The sequence below is a fragment of the Pituophis catenifer genome, unplaced genomic scaffold, assembly GCF_029215685.1.
Source record: "Pituophis catenifer annectens isolate HBS135680 unplaced genomic scaffold, rPitCat1.0.hap2 SCAF_1, whole genome shotgun sequence".
In the NCBI taxonomy this organism is placed as follows: Eukaryota; Metazoa; Chordata; class Lepidosauria; order Squamata; family Colubridae; genus Pituophis; species Pituophis catenifer.
Genome location: NW_027256881.1, coordinates 21,811,127 through 21,831,736, shown reverse-complemented (window position 1 = coordinate 21,831,736; position 20,610 = coordinate 21,811,127). Strand labels below are relative to the sequence as shown.

Here is a 20,610-nt window from a genome sequence, read left to right as displayed (position 1 = left end):
AATATGAATTGTTAATGAATATTTTGAATAGTCTGTCTCAATCTTGAAAACCTGGATGAAGCAAATTATCTTGACAAAAATGGCATTGATCACTCCCTTAGATTACCTGTGTGGATTTAAATCAGTGTGTTTCAAATTTAGCAACTTTAAGATGTTTAAGATGGTTTAAGCTAAGATCAAATAGGCAACAATCTAGGGATACCAAATTTTAGCAGTGCTAAAATAAAAAAAGGCTGCTGAAGAACACAATAAAAAAGAACGTTGTCATATGGTAACAATGGGTGCTAATGTAATTAAAATTGCTGTGTAAATAGGAAGAAAATATCCAAGAAAACAAATTGCGCAGGACTCAAAATTGTGTAAAACACAAAGGATGTATTTTTGTTGAATGTAATTTTTATAATTAGCATCAGCTTTTATACTGTTTTATTCTGTTGTATGCAGCTTTTGATTTTTAATGGTATACCGACAGAGAATTGAATATGGTGGGTAGAAGTTGTGCAATAAATAATATAGAGGTCAGAATGCTAGGCCATGTTAGGCCGGTTACTGGATTCCTTTATTCATAATTTTGGGCATTTTCATGAGTGACCAAACTCTTTCTGCACAATTATTGCTCCACCTGAAGCAGTAGGATATCCCAGTGTCATTTTCCCCAAATTAGGGAGAGCAGTGGGGGCAATAAATAGAAATAAATGAATCAAACTCGACACCTTGCTCTGAAGCTGAACCCTTCAAATACTAACAGCAATATTTTGGGAATTCTGGAAACTTTAATCTTCAAACATCTAGAAACAAGTCTAAGAAATATTTTAAATATGATTCACTTCATGACAGGTACCTCTAGGGTGGCTAGAATAAGGCACCACAGTGGTGGGTTGCTACCGGTTCGGTCCGGATCTTGCGAACCGGTACTAACGGCAGCAGGAGGCTCCGCCCACCTGTCCGAACATCATCATGGATGCTCTGTGCATGCGCAGAAGCGTCGCGCGTGAGCTCCCGTTACGAACCGGTAGGGAAGGTAAGTGGAACCCACCCGAGGCACCAAGTAACATCCTGTGTAGGATAGGGACTAGTAGTTACCTAAGAGGGGGAGAATAAGATATATTATGTAGGCAGGTTACTGTTGCTTTAAGATCAATTTCCAATTGTCCTCACATTGGTTTGGTTTGCACATTGCATTAAGCCATAATTGATTTTAAACTTAGTTTGCTAATTAAATTGGCTTGCTCATAGATATTAAAGTATATAATCACGCTTAACAATTTTAATAGTTACATTCACACATTGTTTTAAGATGAAACCAAACAAGTAATATTTTGGCTTAATACCATGTAGGAACCCACTGACATCAACTCAGGTATTTCAGAACTGCCTCATGTAAGAAAACACAAATCAGTGCAAGGGGATTTTGGACAGATCTATACATTTGCAAGAAATGAATAGAAAATGAGATATTTCACAATGTCCTAGTTGCTAGAAAAAAAAGATTCTGGGTCTCAGGTCTACTTGAACATATAACACACTCAAGGATAAAGAGAGATAATGTACCTAATGATTACTACTAGACAGTGGTGGGTTCCTCCCGGTTCGGCCCGGTTCGTGAGAGCCAGTGGCGGTAACGATATGACGTCACCGAACCGGTTCTCTGTCTTCAGGAGCTGGGCCCTCCCGCCCGCCCCCGCCTTATTCCTACCTTATATTTCTTCTTTTTTCACCCAGCTGAGAGGTGCGGCAGAGCAGATTGCCGCACCTCAGCTGGGCAGATTCGCAACACGCTTGTGCGAAGCACAAGTTTGGTGTGCCTGCGAGCGAACCAAGCATGCGTGCAGCGATCACACGCAAAGCGCGCACACAAAGAGAACCGGTAGTAAAGCCGGTTAGAACCCACCCCTGCTACTAGAATAAATTCTAGATTGGACCTCTAGCTCTAAACTGAGTGTTGGAATAAACAGAAAGGCATTGATAAATTCTATAATAGGACTCCATTTCCAGCAGCAACAGATTGATAACAAAGATGCCCCCAATAAATAAACAGATGAACATAAATTACTTAAGTCCTGGACAAGGATTCAGTTGATTCTCCCAGAGTTGGGAGTCGTGTTTCACTCAGAAGTTCACACAATGTCATATATAAACAGAGGCATGGGACAGAGACACACAGGTTTATTCACTCTTCCAACATTACTGCTCTACATTCTTGACACGCAGAACAACAGGAACAGAAGTGCAAGGGATCATCCCCAACTCTGTAATGACTAGATCCACCAATTCTAGAGGGGTCACATCATAGACTAAATTGAGAAGGCGCAACGATTTGCTTTCCTGCCAGTTGGATAATGGACGGCTCTTTCCTTTTGACCCAATCAGGTCATCTGGATCATCTGCAAAAATAGGAATAGGGACCAGTTAGAAAAGTTTTGGTTCTTTCTCAAAGCAGCATGGGCCAAGATTTCTCCCTTATGTTGGACAAGTCCTGAAGAAGCTATTGTTTCCTGTACTTTCCCTTCTGCACATTCTGAAGCTTACTTTGCTTACACTATATGTGCTTTGGTAACATCTTGCATTGAGAAGCAGTGGGTGCAATTTCAGCATTCCAATATCTGTCAAGTTTCCTCTACATATTTCAAAGCTCAATTACTAATCATGGGCTAGTCACTCCCCTAAGCCAATTTAGCTCATAAAGTTGATCTGAAATAAGCATATGCTTCAATTCTCAGTGGTCTTGAAGAATGAAAGTGACATGAAACAAAATGGAAAATGGTAGCCTGACTTTTCTAGGCAAGCTTTTCCCATTAAAGGGACGATTTTTGGTTCTCTTACTTGTATTAGTCCAAATATTGAGATCAACAAAAGACTACCAACTCCAAGAATCCAGGAATCTATATGAAAAATGACTAACATTCCACAAAATAGACAAATCTGCCTTCTCCAGATAACTCAATATTTTAATGGCAAATCTTTATTTTTGGCATTTGCAATATTGTGCAATAAAGTTTGTCATCCAAAAAGATACTTGAGGCTTGATACCACACATACCAAGTTCATTGGAAACAAAGGAGTCGGTCTGAACCCGATCACAGAACTTGTAGGTCTCGCAGCAGACTAGTACAGACACATTATAGGCCTTGGAAAGCAGTGCAATTTGTGAGGTGCCCATACGTGACATCACTGACCCATTGGCTAATAGTGCATGAGCTCCTAACAGCACTTTAGAAACCTGCCAAGAGAGAGAGAGAGCTATTCACTTATTTTATAACCACCTGTAGCCTTTATTTATTAAAAAGATTCCCATAATTCTTAGAACTGAATTTATAACTTAGAATAACTTTATTGTCACTTTGAATGTACACTAATCAGCATACATTAAAATGAAATTTCATTGCATACAGCTCTCAAAGGATCTCCACCTCTAATATACACTAGATAAACATAACAAAATAAATAAACACAAAATTATGCATATACCCACATATATTATATGACACAGAGAAACAACAGTCTAATTTGGATGGTATAGGGAACAAAGCTGTTATAGAATCTGGTAGCCCTGCTAGAAATACATTGAAACCTCCTCCCAGAGGGGAGCAACAGAAACAGTTTGTGAAGTGGGTGTGTGGGGTCTCTAACAATGAGCTCTAAGCACATAGCGCTTATAAGCAGTATCCTGAATAACAGGAAGCGAGCGTCCTATAATCTTCTTGGCTGTCCTTACCACTCTCTGAATGGACTTTCTTTCTGAGGCACTGCAGCCACCAAACCAAATAGTGATGCAGTTTGTTAAAATGCTCTCTGTTGAAAATGGCCAGGACAGAAGGAAAAAGATGTGCTCTTCTCATCTGACGCAGAAAATGCATCACTATCAATGATTAGGAACTCCCAGGGAATCCCCAGCTTAGTTTAGATACATGTTGGTAACATGGAAACCAGAGGAAAAGATGATGAGTGGGGCAGCATATAAATTTAATAAATAATAATCAGAACCTGCTGGTCTGATAGATCTCTTTTCAGATTCCAGATTCTGCCTGTACCCCACAGAATTCCCCTTTCAATTCTTCTACCAACACTCCTCTACCCACATCACATTTCAAAGGTCCTACCTCAGGTAACACGTAGGAGATGGCATTAATCAGCACGTAGCTGCAGCGGACTCCCTGTTTCACCAGGCGACACAGTGTCTCCCGGCCTTCTAAACGTGGCTGACTGTCCACTACCACCACTCGGAAGGCACGATTGGCATGAGCCTCACAGAGTATGCGGCTCACCAAGGATGAGCTACCAAGCAAACATGAGCAGAGAGAAACAGATGAGGAACATAACCCAGACAACATGTCACTTGGCCAACTTTCAGAAACCCAAGATGCCTTTGCTCTCAGACTTGGAAATCTCTGTCTCGTCTTCCCTTACTTTAACTCAAATATAAGGTGGTATTAGCCCCTCTAGGTAGATCAAATCAGGAAAGTTGAAACTGCTTTTGTTCAGACTAGCTATAATAACACAATTTTCCAAATCTGATCGTGCTATACCCCCACCCTCCACCCCTTTTAGAGTTCTGTGAGTTAGGCAGATGTCTACCTGAACTACTTCCGAATGTTCTCTCATTTTGGACTTAAAAAATGCTTTAGCTTCTTTTGCCCAGGTAACAATTCCTGCACATCTCCACCAAAGTCATTTTATGCTTTACAGATAAAGTTTTCTGAACTGCCCTGATTGCTGTGAGCACAGCATAAGATCTAGGTAAGGTTATGAATTCCACAGAAGCTTCCCAGGAGGCAACCTATCATCTTTTCTGGCATTGCCACCCTGGCTAATATCACACATTTTTTGCACAACAGTACTATTGCTTTATCTTGCAAGCCTGCCAGACCCCTTTTTATCTTCATTCCCACCACCATTTCATATCCAGAACAGCAGCTTAGATTCTGAAAAGCATCATTCAGATAAGAACAATTTTGTCTTTCTTCCCCCACCCCAAGCACAACTCCATACCATCCATAGACAAGGATGACGTCGCCATCATTGATCTTCTCAAAGGCAAATTTGGAAATGGCTTCAGCTGCCAGAAAAATCTTCTCCCGCTCATATTTGTCAATTGTCTCCTGAAGTTGCTCCTTGGCCTATTCCCAAGAGACAGTTGGTCATGTGTGGTCAGTCCCCTCCCTGCATGCTCAGCGGGATTCCTTTCTTGTAGTTGATATAATGGATAAACTTCCTATAACTGTTTGATATGGGCATGTTATTTTTTGTTATTTTATTATTTTGAAATTGTCAGAAGATAAATGAATATCTCCCACAGTATTTAAGCTGGATCTCCTCTTTATCCCTTGGAGAATAAGAAAAAAACTCTGGTTTCCCACCCTATGCTATTGAGCACGGCAACATATCTTTGAAAAATGAAAGAGATAAGCCTGAACAATAAATTTTGGGGCAATAACCGAAAAGACCAAAACATAGGCAAGATGAAGGGCTAGCGATCTATGCCAACCTGAACTTTTAATGACAAAAAGAGCAAAATAGAAGAAAAAAGCCATCACCCTTGCATACCATGGATTGCATGCTACATTCAGGAATTTCAACCAGCATCCGAGTTTGTAAGTTTGAACTCACCTTCTCTTCTCGTATGGTCCCTGGCAGTGAGGATATCTCTTTCTTAAGGAATTTGATGGCATTGCCCATGCTGGCAGAGAGGGGCCTGCACTGGGTCAGGAAGCTGCAGAAGAAAGGCAAACTCAGCTCAGCATCAAAGCACCTTTTCATCTCCAGATGTCCAAAGGGGGAAATCCCTTGTTCCTAATCACCTGATGTACGGTTTCAGCTTGTTTACAAGGTCCCGTGAAAGTTCCTCATTGGCCGGAGTTGTATAGTCTCTAATCACCTGAAGGACAGGATAAAAGAGAAGCTGCAAACTTGCAAAGCTAAAACCCCAACATGAGCAGCAGTCCTAAGTCTGGCAACTTGTTTCCCATGTTAGCCAATCAGAGGCTACTGTGGGAGCCCGTCTGAAAACAATGGAGACAACTGCTATCCTTTACAGTATTATTTGTGCTCGCTAGCAAAACATGTTCACTTAGACCTGAGAAGCTGCATATAGCCATTGATCTCTTCCTTCTCCAAGAATTTATTAAATTATTTTAAACTATTGCTGAGCACATTGTAAACCGCCCTGAGTCTCCGGGCGGAGAAGGGCGGCATATAAATCAAATTAAAAAAAAAAAAAAAAAAACTAGCTAAGCCTGCAGAATGGCTGGTATATTCATTTTCTACTCAGGAATTTTAGTCCAGGTGTCCCCAACCCCTGGACTGTGGCCCACTACCAGGCCTTGAGCTGATTGGAACTGGACTACCACAGCTGTGGCAGGGAAGCGTGCGCATCCTCACTTGCGCAAGCAGTGAGCAAATTGTAATGTATGTTTCGAATTGTGAACCACCCAAAGTCATTTGCTGAGATGGGTAGCAATGGAAATGAAATAAATGTAAAAAAATCGCAGAAGGTGGCTGACACATTGCTTTGATGCTGTTGTCAGGAGGACAACATAGATGTGTTAGTGCCATCATGTGACCATACAGTCAAGAGGAATGGATCTTGATTCAAGAGAGACTATCTTACAGTCCACCACATTAGGTAAAACTAAGGAAGGGTAAGATGCTTCATACGTGTTTATCATAACTATTTGCTGTTCTTAGTACCAGTTCTTCCAATGGGAGGAGATCCAGACTGGTCTAAACAGCACTTCAGCAAACAACTCCCTTCTTCAGCAGTACCTGTTTGAAAACTTTTAGGAGTGCAATACACCGAGCATTGGAGCCATTGATGATGCCCTGAGAGTACTGGAGGCCAAGACGCACTACTGCAGGATGGATGGTGGAGACTGGGATGCTGCAGGTGAAAAAATTCTGGGTTATTACATATCATCTCAACACTCCCCAATAAAACTGACACTTCTTGCACATTGTCCATCGTACCAAAGCCCAACTACAAGTTACTTTCAAGAAAGAAAATATTACTCTTGTTCATCTTTTTCTCCCATCTTTTTGAAATACCATAAAGGAGAGGGGATTTGAATAAAACTATAAAGAATGATGAGTATAGATCCGGAAATAGCTTTCAGAGGAAGAAAAGGGGAAGATAAACTTTAACCAAAGCACTTTGCCTTAAAAATTTGTACTAGGATGGAATCTAAGCATGGAAACTTCCCAAGACACGGCAGATCTAACTAGGCCAATTTCACTGAGCACAGAACATGGCTCTTGGTTTTGTGACTTCTATTCTTCCTTCTTTTTTCTGGGAATGGCCTAGAAAATGTCCTCCCAACATCATTTATGAACATTTCAAAGTGCCACGATAAAGCCCCTTTGGGTTCAGTGCTTTTCTCTTGGTTCACAGGCACTCACCTCATCTGTTGTGTCAGCAACTCTTTGCGACTATATTGATGCAAGTGGGAGAAGAGACTAACTTTGGCGCCATAATCTGGCCTCATAGGGACCTGCAGACATGGGGAGTAAGCCAGTCTAAGCATGGAAATTTGAAGGAAATTAAAAATAAATGTCAGAAACCAACAAAAATATTGCAAATTGGAGTCCTGTGACTGATGCTGCAAATGGTTGTAAAAGCTGGTTGCCAAGCGCCCAAAATCTGATCACATGACCTCAGCAGGATGTGGCCATTGTAACTTCAAAAACTGGCAGTAAGTACCTTTGAACGGTCATTTGTCATAAGTCGAGACCGACTTGCATAACCTTATTTTGCCTTGGCAGCGCAGCGGACTAAAAACTTTTGTTAAAGTAGTACTTAACTGCCAGCTGCCTGCAATTACTGTGAGTTCAATTCTCACCAGGCTCAAGGTTGACTCAGCCTTCCATCCTTCCGAGGTAGGTAAAATGAGGACCCGGTTTGTGGGGGCAATAAGCTGACTTTGTATAAAATAGAACATCGCTTAGGGGGGGCCAAAAAGCCCTACTAAACAGGTATATACGAAAGTATGAAGGCTATTGCTTAATAGCCTTCGGAGAAGGGTGGCATATAAATTGAACTAATAAATAAATAAAATAAATAAATTTACCTCCAACAGCCACTATTCCTCATGGGGACTGAAGTCTTACCTGCTGACGCTCCAACTTTTTGGCTAGCTTTTTTTGGGCAGCTGGATCATCCACCTGCACATGTTCTGGGAGCCTCTTGACCGCTGGGGAGAGAAGGGGGCCAAAGCTCAGAAGCTGAAGCTTTCTAGCTGGGTCACCAGCAACATTTCCTTCATGCCAGAGCCTTACCTGGCTGGGCTTCAGTGGGTCCTACCCGAGGCTTGGGAGGCACGGCTGTTTGACTCGGATCGGCTTTCCGAGTTTGCTTCAACGCCCGGTCGGCCTCCTGCTTGGCCCGGCGCTCAGCTCGCAGCTCAGCCTTACTTTTGCCCGGGCCCGCCCGTTCGCCACCACAGGCTTTGTCAGGAGGACCCGGCGTGGTAGGTTCCGGCCCTAAACCCAAAGAAGATGATGATGATGATGAGGTAAGCGCCGTCCATTCCGCCCGGGAGCTCCGGCGACGCGTCTCCCTCTGCAGCTCAGACTGCGGGGAGGGGGGAAAAAAAGGGGGGGGAAGACCTCCCAACCCTCCTTCTTCGCCCCTCTGGCACCTGGCGGAGGCAGCTGCCCAGCAGGCGCGGGACTGGGGTGGGCGAGCCCATCGGGGGGCGGCTTGGGCTCCTTCTCGGCTTCGCGGCGCTTTTTCTTCTGCTGCTTCTTCTCTTTCCGGAGCTGCAACTTGTCCTCCGCGCTGAGCGCCTGCACGGAAGGTAAGGAGGGAGCAAGAGGTTAGGGGGAAAAGAGAGAGCTGCCGTCTTCCCATAACCTGCCATCAGCCAGGGGCTCCTCCGATTCCACCACGCGCCCCCTTTCCCTCCCCCCCTCCCCGTACCTGGCTGCGCTCCGGGGCCTCGCGGCTCCCCGGCTCCGCCATAGCCACTCCGCTGGCTCCGCCCTGACTTCAGGCGCTTCGGTAGCGACAGCGCCCCCTCCTGCTCAGAGCGGGATCGGCAGGGAATATCTCGCCTTCCCTCCGCTGTCCCGGGCATCCAGGTGGTTTAGCTTGTGGCCTCACGTAGGACAGACGGGGAGAAGTTGGTTGGGCAGAGGGCCGAAGAGCCACCCCCTTCCTTTGTCCAGCGGGCTGTAGCGGGAAAAAACATCAACTCAGGACCACGGCGCGCGCGCGCGCGTGTGTGTGTGTGTGTGGCAGCTCGCCCCGTCGGTGTCCGCGAACCGAAGGGCTAAGCCCACCTCGCTGGACGGACAGCGTAGTGCGACTAGGTGAGGAGAGAAAGGGGCGGCTGGACACCCCAGATACCCTGTCCGGCCGCGGGGTAAAGCAGGCTCCGAGACTTCTTAGCGACCAATATTGCCCTCTGGGTATGCTTGTATCGCTTAACTCAGGGTCTCTGATCTTGGCGACTTTAAACCTGGTGGACTTCAAGCCTGGTGGAATTCCAATTGATGGAATCCAATCTTTTTTTTACTAGAGGTTCTGTGGGCGTGGCGGGCGAAGGATACTGCAAAATCTCCATTCCCACCCCACTCTGGGGCCAGCCCGAGGTGGTATTTGCCGGTTCTCCGAACTGCTCAAAATTTCCGCTACCGGTTCGTCAGAACCTGCTGGATTTCACCTCTGGTTCAACTCTGCAACTGCGATGCGGAGGATAATTGCTGATGGGCAGCTGTGTTTTTGCCTCGCTCCACACGCCACGCAAATTGCTCGGGCTAATAACACATCACAATGGCTATGTTCGGGTATGATGCAGGACCAAGTGAGCTCTCATTTTGTTGCTCCCCACCACATATTTATAATAGAAAGACAGCCGCCGCATTTCTACGATTTGCTGGAGGAGCCCGACCGACGCCGTTATAGCACATCTTTGGTGCGTGGTGCAATCTTAACTCGCGCTGATCACCCCAAGCTCTCAGGCCCGAGATGAGACGGAGAGACCCGTCGGTCCCTGCAATCTTGCTTATTTGCAGCTCGCAAAACAGCTTGCAGGTGACTGGAACGGCTAACCTGATTTACCACATACAGGCAAATCAAAATAAATAAATAAATAGGGAAACCAGATGCGGGCTGCAAAAAAATCCAGACGGCCATTATTTGGCCGGGTTTTTGCAGGCCGGTAGTCCTGTTCTGTCCGCCCGTCCTTAATAGAGGCTTCGTTCTTTCCGCTGCTAAACCCACCTCGCTGGACGGACAGCGTAATGCGACTAGGTGAGGAGGGAAAGGGGCGGCTGGACACCCCAGATACCCTGTCCGGCCGCGGGGTAAAGCAGGCTCTGAGATTTCTTAGTGACCAATATTGCCCTCTGGTTATGCTTGTATTGCTGAACTCAGGGGTCTCCGGTCTTGGCGACTTTAAGCCTGGTGGACTTCAACTCCCAGAATGCCCCAGCCAGCAAAGCTGGCTGGGGCATTCTGGGAGTTGAAGTCCACCAGGCTTAAAGTCGCCAAGGTTGGAGACCTCTGGCTTAACTTCTACATGCCACGAGCTGTCTTTAGAGGAGGCGTGAAGGGGGCGGTTCAGCTCCTTTATTCAAAATTGGGGGGGGGGATTCCGAACGGTGGAGGTAAAACTGAACCTGGGCAAGACAGAGGCATTTTCGCTTTCAATATTATTTCCCTCTCTGGCTAGCACTTGGTCTTTCCTGGGTCAAACCATCCACAGAGAGAGGGCCGGGGGATGACCGGTGGCCAAAAAAAAAGGGGTGTGTGTATGTGTGTAAGTTTTCTCCGGTCCTCCTCCTTCCGTTCCGCCCACAGTGGTGCCTCCCTCCCTCTCTCCGCCCGCAAGATGGCGGCTACGTCGGAGTCCAGTTCCGGCCCGAGTCGAAGGTAGCAGCGGCGGCGGCGGCGGCGGCGACAGCAGCTGCAGACGGAGGTGGAAGCGGCCATGCACTTCTCCATCCCCGAGACCGAGACCCGCGCCGGAGATGGCAGCAGCGCTGCGGCCTACGTGGCGAGTGTCACAAGCCCCTGGAGGCGGGGCGCAGAGTTCCCCGGGCTCCCCTTGGGATTAACATCTGGAAAGGGCATCGAAGTGCGATTTTGCACCCTGGGCGAGTCGCTCTGGTGCCTTTCGGCTGCTTCTCTGCAGCAACTGCAGGCGCCTTCGGGCTCTTCAGGAAAAGAGAGGGTGGGAAGAGCGGCCGGTTGGAATGGGTGGCTTTGCTTCTCCGCCGCAAAAACTCTGCTCAGTCTAGCTCTTCCTCCGCGCTGAGTCTTGAAGCCAGATTACAGCAGGCGCCAGGATGGGCCCCGGGCAGGGATGAAATCCAGCAGGTTCTGACAGATTCTGGAGAACTGGTAGCGGAAATTTTGAGCAATTCCGAGAACCAGCAAATACCACCTCTGGCTGGCCACAGAGTGGGGACGGAATGGGGATTTTGCAGTATCCTTCTCCTGGAGTGGGGAGGGAATGGGGATTTTGCAGTATCTTTCCCCTGGAGTGGGGAGGGAATGGGGATTTTGCAGTATCCTTCCCCTGAAATGGGGTGGGAATGGAGATATTGCAAGATCCTTCCCCCAGGAGTGGGGAGGGAATGAGGATTTTGCAATATCCTTCCCCCGAAGTGGGGTGGGAATGGAGATTTTGCAGTATCCTTCCCCTGGAGTGGGGAGGGAATGAGGATTTTACAGTATCCTTCCCCACTCCTGGGGGAGGGACTGGGGATTTTGCAATATCCTTCCCCTGCCATGCCCACCAAGCCACACCACGCCCACCAAGCCACACCCACAGAACCCGTAGTAAAAAAATTTGGATTTCACCACTGGCCCCGGGGAAGTTGTAGCCGCTGGCTGTGAGGCAGCCACAACCCAGATCTCGATCTCCTCTCTTTCCAACTCAAATTCAAATCAAATATATATATGACTTAGGACTCCCCAAGGAGGATGCAAAGTCCATAACAAGGAGAAAAATGAGGAGGAAGTACAGTAGAGGCATTTTGGCACTGAAGAGCACTTCTTTCAATTAGAGAGTCTCTCCTTGAATTATTTTGGGGTTTTTTTTCAAAACAATTCATCTTTTGTTTCTGTTTAAAAGACTTTGGCTGTTTCAGAGAAAGAATTATAAACACTGTTTTTAAGAAGAGATACTTTCTATTGACAGTCTTTTGGCGTTCCTTGCATAACCAGAAATTATGGATTCTATAACTACTCCTGGGTACTAAGTCCAGGAGCAAAGCTAGATATCCCTTTATTGTAGGTGCAATTCGTCTTTTCTTTCTATTTGATACAGAAAGGCTACCTTGAATAAAGTGCAAAGTTATAGAACTCAATAAATGGGCTCATACATCTTATCGATACCCACTTCTTTAACTTAAGGCTTGCACTTTATAGTACACTTATAACTACCATGTTATCAAATCGTGGTTACAAAATTTAGTTTAAATGTTATTGAAAGGCATATCTATTTCAGGCCTAGATGCTCCTTCGCTAAGGTTTACAACTTCTGCTTCATGCAGATTTTTTGTGTTGGATGGTGAACAACCTAACAGACTGTTTTTGTTTCAGCACCTGCAACTTTTTCTTATTTTAGGCAATCACCTCCCCTTGTAGAAATAAGGAGTAGTGTTAATGCCTTATAATTGATTCTTAAGGACCAGAAAGGGATTAGTGAAATCTTAGTTTAGAAGACCTGTTCCTTCTTTGAATCTTCATGCGGCTATGGAATTAGTACTATGCGATTCATACCAGATAGTCTGTTTCCCCGTTGTATCTCTGGGAATGGGATAGCTTAAGGGCTTTCTCATAAACAGATTCTCTAATGATGCCTTTTCCTTCTGTCCCCAACAGGCCTACAGCATTCATGTCAATGGTGTTCTGCACTGCCAGGTGCGATACAGCCAGCTGCTTGGTTTGCATGAACAGGTGAGGCATGGAGGCATGTATGTAAGAAATTGCCAGAATTGCTCTTTTGTGGAAAGGAGCAATATACTATAATATACTAAATATACTATATTATAATATTATAATCCTATTATAATAGTATAATAGTATTGTAGCAGTATTTCACTAGAGTAGTGTTTTATTAATTCAATTAATGTATGTAACTAAAAAAAGGCAGTTTGGTCAAGTGGTTAAAGACCAGACTAGAAACCAGGAGATTGTTAGTTGTAGTCCCATTTTAGGCATAAAAGTTAGCTGGGTGGGGTGACCTTGGGTCATTCTCTCTCTCTCAACCCACAACATCAGGCTTGGGTGAATAGTCCAGTTGGTCAATTTCTGTCATAGTCAATGGTACAGCCACACGTTGATTTGAGAGAAGGAAAAACTACATTTGCAGAAAAACACTAGGAAGAAAAAATGGGTATATATATCTCATTACCAAAATTCTGGTAGTAGCAAAATGGGATTTTGCTGCCTAAAGATGAACTCTGCTTTTCTTTCTGCAGCTAAGGAAGGAATATGGAGCTAATGTGGTACCAGCCTTTCCTCCAAAAAAGATTTTCACCCTCACTCCAGTGGAAGTGGAGCAGCGGCGGGAACAACTAGAAAAATATATGCAAGCTGGTAAGTTTTGTTGGGCAAATCAAGGAAAAATAGTAAGCATGCATTTGCAAGCAAGTGTTCTCTATGCACAGGGAGTGAGCTTTGGCTGAAAGCAAAAAAGCTGATGGTACCTTCTGTTTATTTATTTAAAATATTTATATAGCCACCCATCCTGTACCAAACTCTTGAGTGCTCACAACCAAAGAATGAAACCTATTTACAATAAAATATTAAAACCATAAGTATTAAAACTGATATTTCTGTTATTAATCCATAGTACGACAGGATCCCTTGCTGGGAGGTAGTGAGATCTTCAATAGCTTTCTGAGAAAAGCCCAGCAGGTAAGGAAATGGGTAAAAGCAGAGTGCAAAGTATATACTTTGCACTCTGCAAAGTGGTGGAGAAGGTGGAGAAAATTATTGGAGTCCTGTGTATTTCCAGGAAACCCAGCAAATCCCAACTGAAGAGGTACAACTAGATGTGCTCTTATCCAATGGGCAGAAGGTGAAAGTCACAATTCTTACCTCAGACCAAACAGAAGATGTTCTGGAGGTAAGGCTTTCCCAGAAATAAGAATGGCTCATGTTGAGAAAGAAATGGAGGAGAGATTTTATGCCCATAGTACTTTCATTCCTTTTCTTACAGTAAGACTCAGTGTGACAGATTATTTTATTCCAAGAACAAATGGCCTGTACCAAGAAACCCCCCTGTAGTGGCAATATTTAATGTAGCCTTTCCTTGCTGTTAAGAAGAAAGAATGCAGCATCTGGTTTATCTTTCTATTGTTTGTAGGCTGTGGCCTTGAAGTTGGACTTACCGGAGGATTTGATTGGCTACTTTCATCTCTTCCTTGTGCGCGAAGCCAAGGACGGAGCATTTTCCTGTGAGTTAACCTCTTGCTGCACTTTCTATAATGGCAGAGAAAACCAGTCTGCCTGCCAGGAAAGGCAGGCAGGCATGTTTCTGTCTATGTGTCTAGGGATAAGTTTGAGGCGTGTTGTATGGTGAACTGTCATCTTTTACAGTCATCCGGAAATTGCAGGAATTTGAGCTTCCTTATGTATCAGTCACCAGCCTCCGCAACCCTGAATACAAGATTCTGCTGCGCAAGAGGTAAAAAACATGCAAAGGGTAGGAGTCAATATAATCAATCCCACCCAAATAATATTTGAGTGAAAACCCATTAATGGCTTGCCTCTGCCATCTCTTTCCTCTTGCTCCACCCCAGCTACTGGGACTCTGCCTTTGATGATGATGTCATGGAGCAGCGGGTAGGACTAAATCTGCTATACGCCCAGGTCAGGCACTAAGGTTGAGTGACAGGGAGGAAGATGGGAGGTGGGCAGGCAAGCAAGCAGCAGCATTTCCTCCTCCTCCTCTATTTTTGTTTCCTCACAGACAGTTGCAGATATTGAGCGGGGCTGGATCCTTGCCAATAAGGAACAGCACCGTCAGCTTAAATCTTTACAGGAAAAAGTCTCTAAAAAAGAGGTAAGTTTCCATTTTTCCTTTACCTACGCAGCGTGAGTCAATCTACATTACCTTGTTTCATTCCCAGCTAGCTGTAATGAAATTTATACATCCAAAAATCACAAGTTTCCCTGTGAACGTTCTCTCTTTTGTTATAGTTCATCCGCTTGGCACAAACCCTCAAGTATTATGGCTATCTCAAATTTGACCCTTGTATTACGGATTTCCCTGAGAAAGGCTGTCATGTCATTGTTGGAGCAGGCAATAGTGAACTGAATTTCCAGGTCAAGCTGCCCAATGACCAGATCAAGGAAGGGAGTTTCAAAGTGACACGAATGCGTTGTTGGCGAGTTACTTCCTCGGTGAGCTAACACTTGAATCAGATCGTATCTCTGCCTTGTTGAGGATGGCCTGTTCTGCTTTGAGGGAGGAGTACTTTCTCTGTGTCTCCCTTTTGCCTGGGAATTTCTTAGAGGCTGGAGAAGAAGCGTTGACACTTGCAGGCAAACCAAGAGTTTTCCAGCCTCAATATCCCCCTCCCACTGCTTCATTAATAAGCAATAATTAAACTGCTCTTTTTTTAGGTCCCTGTGCACAACGGGACATCAGGCACAAGTTCTGGCAAGTCAGAGGTGAAATTGGAACTAGCTTTTGAGTACCTGATGAGCAAAGACCGACTGCAGTGGGTCACCATCACCAGTCCACAGGTAGGATGTGTGTGCGTGTTGGGGGCGGGGGAGTATATCCTGGATGAATACTTACATTTTGAACTTTGAAGCTAGTAAATTGCATGAGTATCTGATCTTCTACCCCACTCAATGCAGATTCCTTTACTGATCTAATCTAGTCTCCTTACAAATAATGCACTTAGAATATCACAAATGGAAACAAGCTCAATTTTATTCTTATTTGCTTCCCAATCATAACTCCAGTATCAAATTTGTTTTTTTTCCTATCCTAAGTTTACAAAATCAAGGCTCCATCAGTTGGGATAATACTGCAGAGAAGTAAGAACATTTCTCTCTCATATCTTAGGCTATAATGTTGAGCATCTGCTTGCAGTCCATGGTGGATGAGCTGATGGTTAAGAAATCTGGAGGAAGCATACGTAAGGTGAGACTCAGGTTCCTTATCCCTTTGGTGGAGATGGCTAGGTCAAATTTGTTTCCTGGTCATGTATAAAAGCAGTATTTTAGGATGGGTGCCTCCCAGCATCTCGATACTCTCCTTTCATAGATGTTCCGCAGACGAACCATTGGAGCCTTACAGCGTTCAGACAGTCAGCAAGCAGTGAAATCACCTCCTCTTTTGGTAGGTAGATCTGCTGTCATCTCTGCTTCTTCCTTTTCCCTTCAATTGGTTTTTCTCCTTTAACATACCTGTGTGTTTTCTTAGGATTCCCCTGATGGTAGTAGGGACCCTATTACAAAAGTCTCGGTGAGTAATTACTCCTCTTATCCTTATGGAAAAACATGATCTACCATGGCATGGCTCTTGCTAATTTGCACCTCTTCTCTCCCTTATCCAGAGCAAATTGGGCTCTGTCAGTTTACGGGCCATCAGCCATTCCAGCTCTTCAAATGACATTGGGGCGAATGATTTCCATGGAAACTATGCCTTTGAGGGCATTGGTGATGAGGACCTTTAAATGTCCTGCTTTGCCCAAAAGATCTTTGTGGAATGTATGACCTGCTTGCAGGTTGATCTTGATGTGCCTCAGCCCCCAGCTGGCTGTGTGTCCTTTGCAAGAGTCTCTGTCTGCAGAGGCAATTTACAGAGCTGACTAGTAAGCTTCAGCTTCATACATGCCAAACTAGGGTAGAGTGGACATTTGCACAAAGAGCAAACACAACTCTGATGCTCACAGTAGACTTTTAACTATAACCGCTAGACTTGTAATCTTGTTTATCTACCTGCTGTTTACATTTGAACATTAACACATGTTTGTGACAATGATTAAATAAACCATGATTGGAAATAAATCCTGTGAGCCCTTCTCTCTACTGCATCCAATTTCCTGCTCCAACATCTTGGCACTAGAGCCGCGTACTCAAGCAAAAATGATAAGGTAACGGTTATGGACACAGTGGAGGCCACATTACTGAAACCATAGTATCTGTTTTCCTCTCCTGCTGAAAATAAGATGGCGAAAAGAGGGCATAGAGTATGCCTGCCGTAAACATGCTCACACAGGCTAGTTCAGCAGTAGCACAACTGCACTGTGATCAGGTTTGCCAGTTAGTCTCCAGCTGCTCTTGCCAGCCAAAATAAAGCCAGATAAGAAAACAGTTTAATGCATTAATACACCATATAAATTACACAGATTCAAGCAGCAACCACAATTAAAGGACTAGAGAGGGGAGGCACAAAAAAGACAAAAGAGGACAAAGGAGCTCCTCTCTGCAGGTTTCAGCTGTCCCACAGAGCAACAGTTTCAGAGAATGGTCTGCAGAGCAGATGCCTTTTTCTTCCTATGGACAGAAGCACTGGATAGGGCAAGGCCCCCGAGGTGCTTCTCAGCAAAGGAAATAATACTTTCTTAAAAAGTAAGGTGGTACTGCTGCTCCTGCAAGTACATACAGTTCCTTCTCCTGCACATCCCAGTCAATCTTTTACATAGGGCTTGACAGCAGGCAACTATAATGAGAGTCGGAAGCTCAAGGAGTCTTTCAGCATCGTTAGGTCAGGCTACTGTCTGGACCAGGCCCTCCTTCCTCTGCCAGGCCCTGCCCGTGCACCTTCTGGTGACGCTTGTAATTGTCCCAGTGGCCAGTAGTGTAGGGGCAGATGCGGCACTGAAAGGGCTTTTCACCTGTATGCCGCAGCATGTGGCGCTTGAGGTTCATGCTCTGGTTGCATGAATACGGGCAGAGACGGCAGCGGAAAGGCTTGTCCCCTGAATGGATGCGTCCATGGCGCTTGAGGTTGGCAAGATTGCCACAGGCATATGGGCATAGGGGGCACTTGTAGGGCTTTTCACCAGTGTGCACCCGCTGGTGCCGCTTGAGGTTGTCCAGATGGGCTGAGGCATATGGACAGAGCGCACAGGCAAAGGGCTTCTCTCCGCTGTGTGTCTTCATATGACGGGCCAGATGGTTAGGATAGGTGGTAATAAAAGGGCATAACTGGCAGGAGAAGCCTTTCGGTGAGGCTGGTTCAGCCCCCAGCACTGCCAGGCTGCAACGCCCACATACTGGCTCACCCAAGCCTTCGTCAGCTTGTAGCACCAATCCACATGCCCTGCACGTGAATGGGAAGAGCAGCTCAGGAAGAACCGTATTAGAGTCTTCCGCCTGCAGAAATGGGGAGCTAGGCAGCAATGGTGGTGGCTCTGTGGAAGAAAAACAGCAATAAGCAGAAATGCTCTAAACAGATACTACTGGAACCACATGTAACTTACTTCCTTCACTGTCATACAGAGTGCAGACCAATTTGCATAATCCTCTATCCTTAACTCTTGAGGTACTACAAGCCCAATGTAGAATACTGCTGTTACAATTGAAATTAGAGGAGGGGCAACCAAACCCCTAGAGAGTAAGGGTCAGTACACTTCCTTGGCACACAAATTCCATGCTCCGGTTTAGGCTAATAAATGCATACCAATGTGGCAGACACAAAGAGTCTCTATCAGGCTGCAGATCCTGAACTCTGCTAGACTTCAAAAGCTGCTGAGAACTATCGGTGTATCAAGATTTGTAAAGTTTCTCCCTCTTCCCCCCCCCTGAAAGTTTTATGTATATTCCCTCCTTTTGCAAGGCTATGAATTCTACCTTGCCATTTCCATCATGTACCTGTCTCCTGATCTGCAATGGGTGGTCCCTCCATTTCTGCCTCCGATTCCCCCTGGATCCCCGCGCTGTGGTGCTGGAGGGAATTCCCTTGGACACAGTGGCAGCTGCAGGAGCTACAGCGCACTGGACGTTCCTGGCCATGGACCCGCTGGTGTCTCTTGAGGTTGCCAAGGCTGCTGCAAGCGAAGGGGCAGGTGGGGCAGTGGTAGGGCTTCTCACCAGTGTGGGTTCGCAAATGGCGTGTCAGGTTAACCAGCTGAGCTGAGGCATACGGGCAATGCGGACAGCGGTAAGGTTTCTCGCCATTGTGAGTCTTCATGTGCCGCTTGAGGTGGCTGGAGTAGTGTGAGGCAAAGGGGCACAGTTGGCAGGAAAAGACTAAACGCCCCTTAGGGGAGCCTTCCTCATCCCCTACCTCAGAGGGGCAGCAGGGAGTAGAACCAGGACTAGGCAGGCCACAATGCTGGCAAGCCCGGCCCGGCCCTTCATTCTCTCCATCTTCGTCCTGGGCCTGGCACAGAGACGGGAGATCCTCATCACTCAGCGTGTAAGCTGGCAGTCCAGGTGTCCCCCCGAGGGAGTCTGCAGCACACAAGGAGGGGACATCAGGTGGGCAGCTGTGGGAATCCTCACTTTGTCCTCTCCCTCGCCTGCTGGTACAATAGGGGGTTACCATGTGTAGGGGAAGCTAAACTCCAGGACCCTTTTCCTCCTAACTAAAATCCTTGCCCTCACTTACAAGCCTTTCTATTAGCTACAGGTCCCTCTGCTGGGGATGCTCTGCCTGGTACTAAACACACCCAACTTTCCCACTCAGAAAAGATGACACCCAAAAGAAGCACTGAAGAAGTAAGAAGATGGTGGAGAGACTTGTGCTGGCTTTGCATACTAGACCCGCTGACTAGATCCAATTCCTGGCAACTCGAAATGGGAGGATCCAAGAGGCCCTTTCTTTTTCCTAGGCACAACTCCCCCCCCTCCTCCTTCCCACCAACCCCCCCCCCCCCAATCTTACACCCCCACCACCCCTTATTCCGATTCGCCCAAGCGAGGACCCGAACCCACCTTCGGAGTCCTTTTCGAAGGCCAGAATCGGAGCGCTGCTGTCCTCTTCGTCCTCCAGGGACAGGGACAGCTCCTGCTTTAAGAGGAAGCTGGCTTGCGGCGCCGGGCTCTCCTCTCTTGACGGCTCGGCCGGAGCACCAGGAACGTCCACTACAATAGACAGAGCAGAATGCGGTCGTATGAGAATCGGGGTCCCCCCCCCCCCACCAGCTAATGCTCCGCAGAAACTGCTTGGCGTCGCCCAGACACCCCCAACGGCGTCGCCCTGCCTTCCTTTCGAAGGGGAGGGCGAATTAATTGCCCCAATTCTGGCCGGAGCCAACCCATCGAACGAGGAAGGACTCCGAAGAGGCGGGACTCCTCCCTTTGCCCAGCACAGCGGTCAGCTTAGACCAGGGGTCGGTCGGGGAGTCCATCGCCCAGAAGCCCCAACAGGCCGGAGCCTCGGGGCAGGGAGAGAGAGAGAGAGAGAGAGACGGAACAGCCGGAGCCCCCCGCCGCCCAGACATCAAACGAGGCGGACGGAGATGCGGCACAGCGTCCCCGGGGTGAGCCCGGCAACCCGGCGCTGACCTTTGACGGGCTGCGGGTGGCGCTGCTTCCGGCGGGGCATCTTGCCCCGCAGCACGGGGGGTTGGGAGCGGCTCCAGCCCTGGATACCTTCCCCCCTCCTGGCCGCTCGGCCTGGATTGCCACCGGTGAAGCCGCTTCTTCCTTCGCGACGCCCCGACAGCCGCCGCTCCTCCGGCGCTCCCGCCCAT

General features: G+C 46.6%; 3 protein-coding genes across 3 annotated transcripts; 1 reads left to right on the top strand and 2 right to left on the bottom strand.

Moving 5' to 3' along the window:
- Window positions 1–2,144: 2,144 nt before the first annotated feature.
- Window positions 2,145–8,980, bottom strand: EIF2B4 (eukaryotic translation initiation factor 2B subunit delta). Its single transcript, XM_070932159.1, has 12 exons — window positions 8,912–8,980; window positions 8,631–8,778; window positions 8,269–8,472; window positions 8,101–8,183; window positions 7,393–7,484; window positions 6,763–6,877; window positions 5,799–5,875; window positions 5,608–5,710; window positions 4,990–5,117; window positions 4,101–4,275; window positions 3,040–3,220; window positions 2,145–2,384 (listed from the first exon to the last, which is right to left on the bottom strand). The coding sequence occupies exons 1-12, from the start codon at window positions 8,951–8,953 to the stop codon at window positions 2,185–2,187; spliced, it is 1,548 nt and encodes a 515-aa protein (XP_070788260.1). The 5' UTR covers window positions 8,954–8,980; the 3' UTR covers window positions 2,145–2,184.
- Window positions 8,981–10,805: 1,825 nt separating this feature from the next.
- Window positions 10,806–16,975, top strand: SNX17 (sorting nexin 17). Its single transcript, XM_070932157.1, has 15 exons — window positions 10,806–10,991; window positions 12,827–12,901; window positions 13,426–13,543; window positions 13,800–13,864; window positions 13,965–14,075; window positions 14,316–14,406; window positions 14,549–14,636; window positions 14,752–14,821; window positions 14,922–15,014; window positions 15,152–15,355; window positions 15,578–15,700; window positions 16,029–16,106; window positions 16,230–16,304; window positions 16,389–16,430; window positions 16,522–16,975. The coding sequence occupies exons 1-15, from the start codon at window positions 10,926–10,928 to the stop codon at window positions 16,639–16,641; spliced, it is 1,419 nt and encodes a 472-aa protein (XP_070788258.1). The 5' UTR covers window positions 10,806–10,925; the 3' UTR covers window positions 16,642–16,975.
- Window positions 16,973–20,610, bottom strand: ZNF513 (zinc finger protein 513). Its single transcript, XM_070932156.1, has 4 exons — window positions 20,423–20,610; window positions 19,850–19,999; window positions 18,785–19,434; window positions 16,973–18,324 (listed from the first exon to the last, which is right to left on the bottom strand). The coding sequence occupies exons 1-4, from the start codon at window positions 20,608–20,610 to the stop codon at window positions 17,672–17,674; spliced, it is 1,641 nt and encodes a 546-aa protein (XP_070788257.1). The 3' UTR covers window positions 16,973–17,671.